The 8,614-nt window shown below is 41.7% G+C and overlaps 2 protein-coding genes across 2 annotated transcripts; one reads left to right on the forward strand and one right to left on the reverse strand.

Moving 5' to 3' along the window:
- Positions 1–1,430: 1,430 nt before the first annotated feature.
- mRpL43 (mitochondrial ribosomal protein L43) lies at positions 1,431–2,065 on the forward strand. Its single transcript, XM_065216434.1, has one exon. The coding sequence runs from the start codon at positions 1,464–1,466 to the stop codon at positions 2,025–2,027; it is 564 nt and encodes a 187-aa protein (XP_065072506.1). The 5' UTR covers positions 1,431–1,463; the 3' UTR covers positions 2,028–2,065.
- A 30-nt stretch (positions 2,066–2,095) lies between these two features.
- Surf6 (Surfeit locus protein 6) lies at positions 2,096–3,244 on the reverse strand. Its single transcript, XM_065216435.1, has 3 exons — positions 3,046–3,244; positions 2,427–2,971; positions 2,096–2,362 (listed from the first exon to the last, which is right to left on the reverse strand). The coding sequence occupies exons 1-3, from the start codon at positions 3,143–3,145 to the stop codon at positions 2,141–2,143; spliced, it is 867 nt and encodes a 288-aa protein (XP_065072507.1). The 5' UTR covers positions 3,146–3,244; the 3' UTR covers positions 2,096–2,140.
- Positions 3,245–8,614: the final 5,370 nt, after the last annotated feature.

Below are 8,614 nucleotides of genomic sequence, written 5' to 3' on the forward strand. Positions count from 1 at the left end.
CACGTAAATGTTATGGGATAAAAAAGTGGATATGAAATGTGTTCTTTATGAACATCAAATACGAGCAAAATTTCTTTAAAAACTTGTGTAAAGATTCTTATTCGACTTAAGCGCCACTAACGGCGACTTCTCCACTTAAAACCCCTTTTTGACAACATGATGGCGCTGGCGTTGCAAAACTTACACTAAACACTAAGGCCACAGAGAACAGACGTTGAAGCTCGGTCAGAAACTTGTGTAAAATAAGTGGGAACGTCGCCGTTACGTGGTGTTAGCATCTCCTGATTTTCTCTCTAAATTTTCCACTTTCGACCAATTTGGCGCTAGTATCGATAAATTTTCTGTTGAAAATTGCCACTTGGCGCTACTAGCACTTAGTGTCTAGTGTAATTTGTGCAACGTCAGCGCCATCATGTTGTCAAAGAGGGTTTTTAAGTGGGGAAGTCGCCGTTAGTGGTGCTTAAGTCAAATAGGAATCTTTACACAAGTTTTCAGAGAAATTTTGTTCGAGCCTCCATGTCTGTTCTCTCCCTAATAAAAATTGTATGGTTAATTTGCTTAACGACGTGTTCTGGGTATCATCCAAACCATTTGTGGAATAGTTCAATGATTTGGGTTATCGTTCGTTTATGGTTATTTTTTATTAGGGCTGTGCTAAGGCTGTGTTCCATTTGGCGAATTTTTACTTAAATTTGACAGATGGAAATTTTTCAAATAAACCTGCTATTGTACCAGACTTATTTCTGAAAGACAAGGAATCAATTTTGACGCACACCTTCTCGAAAATCGGCAGATCAACAGCAGAGGGATTTTCGAACATCTTAATTTATTTTCAAAGTGTCAAATATAAGTGAAAATTCACCAAATGGAACACAGCCTAAGTGCTGGTAGCGCCAAGTGGAAATTTTCAACAGATAATTTATCGATACTAGCGCCAAATTGGTCTAAAGTGATAAATTTATAGAGGAAATCAGGAGATGCTAGTGCCACGTAACGGCGACGTTTCCACTTAATGTTACACAAGTTTCTGACCGAACTTGGACGTCTGTTCTCTGTGGGAAAAGTAATGTCTTTAGCATTCCGTGGTCTATCCCGTAGCACGTAAAAACGTCATTACTTTTCAGCTGCGTACCAAGCGTACAAGTACCATAACCGAACTGTATCCCGGATGGGTAGACTATGGTTTGGATGATTCCCCGAGCACGTCGTTAAGCTCTCTTTTATGGTTATTTTTATTAGGGATGTGAAGACATTATTTCGTCCACCTCGAGGGGCACACCTCGGGGAAAAATCCTTTTCAGAGGTTTGTGTCTTCACTCAAAAATTTCCCCATACTTCACTGCAGCTGACAAAAATGTCAAAAACCTCTTTTTGTTTTGATTCCTCTTCCTCTCATCTCGCATCAGAGAAGAAAAATGTGATCCAAATCATAACAAGTGCATCAATCACCTAGGCCGAAAAAAATGTCCAACTCTCATCTTTTCCTAAAATCCGGCTTCCCGCGGGCTCCCCTAGCCAACGGCGTGGGCCGGTACGTGTGCCAGCTGCAGCGCGTCACCCTGAAATACTGCAAAAACAACGGCTCCAGCAAGGGAATGCGCGAATTCCTCGAGAACGACCTGCTCGACTTCACCCGAGCCAACCCGGGAGTGGTGGTGTACGTGAAGCCCCGCCGGCACCGGACCGCAGTCATGTCGGCCGAGTACCTGAATGGGGACAAACAGTGGATCAACTGCCGCAACAATACTCGGGAAGAGATCCGCAAGTGGGTCGAACTGCTGAAGACCCAGGCCACCGGTTCCAGCGATACGCGGTTACGTAAACTGTGGCACACGGATGTGCCGTCCGTACAGGGTGCGTGGACACCGTTCACCCACCAGCACCCGACGGGCAATCTGGCGCAGTATCCGAGCAAGGAGTTGTCCAAGCTGCAAACGGATGAGATGACCGCCAGCGAGAAGCTGATCGAGCTGTACCGGGCACACAAGCTGCAAGGCGGCGAGGGAAAACCGGAGAGTTCGTCGTAGGATGGATGTTTTCGTGAACGATAGATTTTATGTTAGAATGGTTTTCAATAAATTAAAAGATGCTAAACTTCAAGATTAAGCTTAAGGGTTTATTTGTACAGGTCAAAGAAAGCTTAGAATCCGGGAATTATTCTTCCCTTCTTAGCCAGTTTCTGCATTTTCCTGTTTTTCTTCTGGTCCACCCGTTCCTTAATGTTCTCCATTCGCTTTTTCTGTTTCGAATCCTTGGTGTGTTCCAGTTTTTGCTTCCGATCAGCCCATTCCTTCTTGGACTTGGCTACTTGCTTTTTGCGTTGGTGGATTTTCTTCGACAGCAATCCAAGATCATCTTTCATCTGCAAGCACCAACAATAAAAAAAAGTAGTACGCTAAATACTCAAATTCCACTCAAAAGCTTACCTTGTGACCCAGTGTTTTCGCAGTCGCACGTTCCCATGCTTTTTTGTTCTTCACTTCGGCGTACTTTTCCGCATCGCCGGACATTTTGAGCTCGTTCAACTCCTTCCTTTCGTTCAGAACCTTCCGGAGGAGTTTCTTCTTGTCCGTTTCAGTGCCCTTCCGGGAAACGTCATTTTCATCGAGTTGGATTTTGGAGAACACAATTTTACCGGCAGCATTGAAGGTGGACTCGGCTGATTTCTTCAAGGCCTGAGGATCTGGCTTCGCTTCTTCCTTCACTTGCTGAACTTTCCGTTCGATTTGCTGAGCCTTTCGAATCATTTTGACTACATTCTTCTTCTTCAGCAATTGCTTTCGCGCGGCTTTGCCCTCCAAGGGCTGCTTCCGCTTCCGCTGCAAATATTTCGAACTGATTTTGTTCTGCATAACTTCCAATCGAGCTTCCCGTTGCGCTTCCGTGTCCTCTTCAACCACCTTCGGGAACAGTTTGGCCCCGGAGTTACCGGACTTATCCTCCAACAGGTAGTCGCTGTATACAATGTCGTCTGAAAGTGGGGGGTTGTTTTTATTTATAATAATTAACAATATTTTTGCCGTTTTGAGCAAATTCAAGTCGTACCTGTGCTTTTACTCGGAATCCGGAACGCTTCCAGGAGGTACATGTACCTGTTGTTTATGTTTCGCAGTTTTTGCAGCAGTTCATCCTTTTTGATGATCATTTTGGAACTACCGATGGTAAAGCAGTTCAAGCTTTATATTTTAATATAAGTTTCCCGAGAAAAAGCACTAGTAAATCGGCTGGATACTTTTAATCTTTTAATGATTTTACAGTCTCTCGCCACGTGCAAAATCAAAATAATAATAATAGACGAATGGAGGGGATAGAGAAGCCAGAATCACGTACAGTGCCTAACCTTACTTTTTCCACTTGCTGGGGAATCAAAACAAAATTGCGAGAAATGTCAAAACGAGCGGAGACATCTCCAACAGGTCTGTGCTACACACGGCGTACACTCAAAAATATTACTAGACAACGGTAGAATAAAATTTTATTATTTTTCGGTTACTTAATGTTTATAATCAATATGATTGAATTTCATTTCAAAATGATGCTAAGTTCGAATAACGGAACGAAATTCGTTGAGTGTATAATTTAAATGTTTCCTGATGTGCATTGTTTACCCTTCGTCTGTTAAAGTGAACCAAGTTCATAAAATAAATCCTGCTAAAAAAATGTCGATGCTTCGTTTCATTCGCCATTAATTGAATTCCTGAGTATATTCCAGAGGTGAAATAATATTTGCTTGGTGTGTTGAACCTGTCAACTGGATTGATGCCTACAGATTGAATATTGTATTCCACATTCCTACCATCAAATTCCAGCTTCAAGAAGCAAGACGTCAATGGCATCAAATACACCTCCTGCCGTAGTGCAATGTTTGGCACTTCCTGATTGAGAACATCGATTTCTTCGAAAAGGAAGAAACATTCAGGAGGTGTTTCAATAGGTGATTAATATTCCACACTAGGAGGAGGTGATGGGAGCACTGATATGCTACTACTGCTGATTTGTATATTTGCATTTAAACATTTGGCATTTAAACATTGAACTAACTTGTATTCTTTTTCTTTATACCGAGCTATGCGTCGGTCAGGAGAGTTGCGATTTAGCGTAACTTTTAATCTATTTAGATTTGAAAATCTTTTGAGTGTATGAGAACCACCAACATTTTAGTGAAGACAACAAATCAAGAAGACTGGCAACTTTGCCAGAATCCAAGCGACAGATACAGTAACGCTGTACTTGAGTGAAGGTGGAAGCAACGCATAGAAAAATTAGTAAATACACAAACCCTTCTTCTGAGGATGTAATCTTTGCTATCAAATTCGTTCGAAGCATTTACCTTTGAGCGGCAGATGACGCGATTGTATCTGTCTCATAGCGTTTGTATGAGAAAATGGAAGAGTTGCCAGTCTTCTTGATTTGTTGTTTTCGGTTTTAGTTACGTTTTCTAATAAATCACATTGCAGGAACTCAGCGATGATTTTTTTCATTTAGTTTGTTTGGGCTCAAATGTTATACAAATAACTTAGCGGAGCCGAGTAACATGGAATACCAATTTTGGTACTCAAAATACAAAAAAAAGATTAAAAAATGTATTTTACACACCAAATTTAAATCGCTGAAAATCAGCAAAATTTTGCTGATTTTAGACTCAATGAAAGATCAGCAAACTTTCCAGCAAAATATTGCTGCTGAATTTTCCAGCAATTCCCACTTCTGTCAAAATGAAAATATTTTACTGAAAATCAGTAAATATTTCAGCTATAAATATTTATTTACTGATTTTCAGCAATAAAGAATTTTGACATTTGGCAGCATTTTGCTGATTAAACTCAGTAAATCGAAATTTGTTTTCAATAAGGACTTCTAGCTTCTGTAAAAGATCGTTGATACAAATATACAAATAATAAAGTCAAAATCACCAGGCTCTTTTCCGTGTATAATTTATTAATTATCCTTAGTTTTTTACCTCCTGCGGTGTGGACGAATTTGTACGAATGCAAAATACTTGCGACTGTGATGCTATCAGTTTGACAGCTCTTAACTGGGTGGCAAGCAATAGTTTATGTAAAGGGTGTCCACGATGAAATTGCCACACTATGAAATTGCTCTAACTTTTTAACCGTTGGGTAGAATTTAATGAAAATTTGGGTGGATTTAGTTCATAGTGCATTATTTACATCCTGCAAGTTTTAAAGTCCTGTGATCAAAACTCGCGGAAATGGAGTCGAAAGAACAGCTCGTGCGTGATAAAATCTTGCGCATTCATCACGAGAACAAGGATCTCTCGCATCGTTCCATCGCTAAAACGTTGGGAATCGCGAATTCCACGGTGTCGCGAGTGATTAAGCGGTTCGAGGAACGGTTGACCACCGATCGGAAGCCCAGAAGTGAAGGAAAAAGTATTCCGTACAACACCAAAAATCACAACCGCGTAGTTGGGGCCTTCAACCGAAATCCGAACGCCTCCGTTAGGGATGTGGCTAAGAAGCTGCACCTAAGCCGAAGTTTTTTCCAGAAGGCCAAAACTAAGGCTGGGCTTCGAACGTTCAAGGTACAAAAGGCCCCTAATCGCGACGAGAAGCAGAACAAGTCCGCCAAAACCCGTGCCAGGAAGTTGTACCTCAACATGCTGACGAAAGTTGAATGCTGAATCATGGACGACGAAACATATGTGAAGGCCGACTTCAAACAGATCCCCGGCAACCTGTTTTTCACGACCAAGGATAAGTTCAGCGTTCCGGAGTATGTCGGCACTCAGAAGATGTCCAAATTTGCGAAGAAATTCCTGGTTTGGCAAGCCATCTGCACGTGCGGGAAGCGGAGTGCACCTTTCGTGACCCAGGACACGATGAACGGACAGGTGTACATAAAAGAGTGACTCCAGAAGCGGCTGCTTCCTCTCCTGAAGGCCCACAACGTCCCAACAATCTTCTGGCCGGATTTGGCCTCATGCCACTACTCCAAGGACGTGCTGAAGTGGTATGCGGACAATAAGGTCAATTTCGTGCCGAAAATGTTCAACCCTCCCAACACTCCGGAGCTCCGCCCCATCGAGAAGTACTGGGCGATTATGAAGCAGCACCTTCTTAAACGACCTAAGGTAGTGAAGACAGTCGAGGAACTGAAGAAAGTATGGGTTTACATGCAAAAAACGGTTGATTCACAGGTTGTGCAGAATCTTATGGCCGGGGTTAAGGCCAAGGTGCGGGCATTTGCGTATGGACTGTAAATAAAATACGAGTAAAATGGTAAAATGAAGTTTAATAGTTATTTCTCAATCCCTGAAAATTTGATGGCAATCGGATGAAAACTCGAATTTTGCGAATCAATTTTGTGTGTGGCAATTTCATCGTGGACACCCTTTAAGCTGAATTTTTTCGGTAAAAAATATCGTTTGCTGTTTTTCAGTAAAGCATTTGATTGCTGATCATGATCCAGCAATCTGTTTTACTGATATTGAAAACTTAAATTTGGTGTGTATCATAGGATTTTCCTAGGTGGCGATCGAAGCGGCGACAAAGCAATCTTCTCCCGTGTACGCAACTTCTTTCTTTCCCTAATTTATTCCTCATTTTCATTGAACCCCTGATTGAACCCAATCGTAATCGCTGCTGCTGCTTCTGAACGTCGTTTCCCGTTGGATGCTCTCCGCTACTCTCGTCGGTCGTCGGGGTCGTCACGTCCATTTCGTTATTTCCATTCAACCCCGTGTTCGTTTCCTGGTCGCTTATGACTTGCGACGCACCTTCCACCACTACACTGAAATATCTTGTGGAACACGGGTTCTAAACGTTAGGTGACCGATAAGGAATACCGTGATACTATAAAATAAAATGCACGTCTGTCCGGTAGTGCAGTCAGTATATAAACTGAATGTTTATTCTTCTCTCTGCACAGCTGTTCCAGAAAGCCAGTGGTGTAGCTAGGGGTGGATACTACAGTTCTCCTCCTTTTAGTATTAACATATCAAACATTCGGCAAAACTCGACTACCGTGAAACTTTTAAATAACCGGCAAAACCTAACTACCGTAAACATGTTGTGAAATCGGCATAAACCAACTACCGAAAAACTAACTCTTTTTTGAATGCCTTCTTGTCATTTTCACAAACTCAATGGATTATAAATACACAAAATCGACATCTTTCTTCAGACGTTTAGATCGCTTTGAACGTCTAACACTCTCCAGACGATTCTTCGATTGCGACGATGGACACACATCTCTGTTCGATGGGCCTTCCTGCGGATCGAACTCCTCGGGTGGAATTCTGAATGAGCCTTGCGCAGTATCTCCCACAGATGACAAGCTTCGACGGTCAACCGACTCAGGTTCACGAACGTTAAACCTGTTGCGACCATCCCCGTCACCATTAAATGAAAGAATCCGAGGCGAATCCGTAAAAATCGACCTCTTCGTTGATGCTAAGCCTATCGTCATCGTCATCGCCTTCTCTAGCACGCTTTCTCCGTTGACTGCTCTCGCTCCTCCCCAAGAACAAATCTTGGCGCTTTGGGGTACCCACCAGCTTCAGCTGATTTCGGTGAGCAGAGTAAACTCTCCCTCCAACGGAAACCTGAAAAACATGCGAGGAGATACGTTTAAGAAACTTGGCTTCTAACCATCGTCTAATATATGTAGGTCTAAATTTTTTGTAATAAACTATATCTCCAGGACGTAACTTGTCAATCCAGTCATGTTTCTTAAGACTAGGACTAAACACAACACGATTATCCACTTTCTTGGGTTTCGTGGAATGATTCTTAAAACTATTTCTAGGATTGGTTAAATCCAACAGCGTCTTTGGTTTAAAACTAAACAATCTCTCGGAAGGAAACAAATGATCCTCTTCCAGGCAAGTGTTCCGGTAGCCAAACAAGAAGTACGAAACTAAGTCTCAAACCAGCCAATTCCGGATCTAGTAAAAACTTCTTTAAACCTTCTTTAACGACTCGAACCATGCGCTCCGCTTACTCGACGGGTTGTAAGGTGGACTCTTCATCACCTTAATTCCGTGCTTCTCTAAGAAGTCGATCAAATCTTTCGAGTTAAACGGTGGTCCGTCATCCGTAACAACTACGTCTGGTAACCCAAACCTCGCGAAAACGCTCATGAACTTCGATTTAACTCTCCTGGCATCGGTTCCAAACTGCATGTACTCAACCTCGAGCCATTTCGAGAAACTGTCCACAATAACCAGGAAAACCTTCTTGTCGAAGTAAAAGAAATCCGCATGAATACGCGTAAATGGTATAGTCGTAGGAATCCAACTGGAACTTGAAACTGATTTAGGAACTGCATGCATCTGGAAACACACTCTACATGACTTGACAAAACTTTCAATGTCACTGTTCATACACAGCAAAAAAAAATGTAATATCGATCAACGTAATTCACGGAACCAAATTTTCTTCATTTAAGTTAAAAATATATATGTTTATTAAATAAAAATATGAATAGTTCAAAGTAAATTAAAAACATGTTTTCAACAAAAATATGTATGTTTAAATTAAATTCAAAAGCATGTTTATTTCAACAATACATAATCTGGGTAATCAATTTTTAGCGTGTCCTTTTTTCCTTCTTGTTTACATTCGGCAAACTTAACCGAAAACGGCCTGCA

The sequence above is a fragment of the Ochlerotatus camptorhynchus genome, unplaced genomic scaffold (assembly GCF_037179485.1).
Source record: "Ochlerotatus camptorhynchus isolate MF236.1 unplaced genomic scaffold, CSIRO-AGI_Acam_v1.1 ptg000063l, whole genome shotgun sequence".
NCBI classification, from domain to species: Eukaryota; Metazoa; Arthropoda; class Insecta; order Diptera; family Culicidae; genus Ochlerotatus; species Ochlerotatus camptorhynchus.

Excerpts from the sequence above, each read along its gene's own strand:
- Surf6 (XM_065216435.1), bottom strand. The coding sequence starts at position 3,145 with ATGATCATCAAAAAGGATGAACTGCTGCAAAAACTGCGAAACATAAAC. Across the intron at positions 2,972-3,045 it reads GATTCCGAGTAAAAGCACAG|ACGACATTGTATACAGCGAC; the intron begins GTACGACTTGAA and ends CCCCACTTTCAG. Across the intron at positions 2,363-2,426 it reads CGAAAACACTGGGTCACAAG|ATGAAAGATGATCTTGGATT; the intron begins GTAAGCTTTTGA and ends TGGTGCTTGCAG.
- mRpL43 (XM_065216434.1), top strand. The coding sequence starts at position 1,464 with ATGTCCAACTCTCATCTTTTCCTAAAATCCGGCTTCCCGCGGGCTCCC.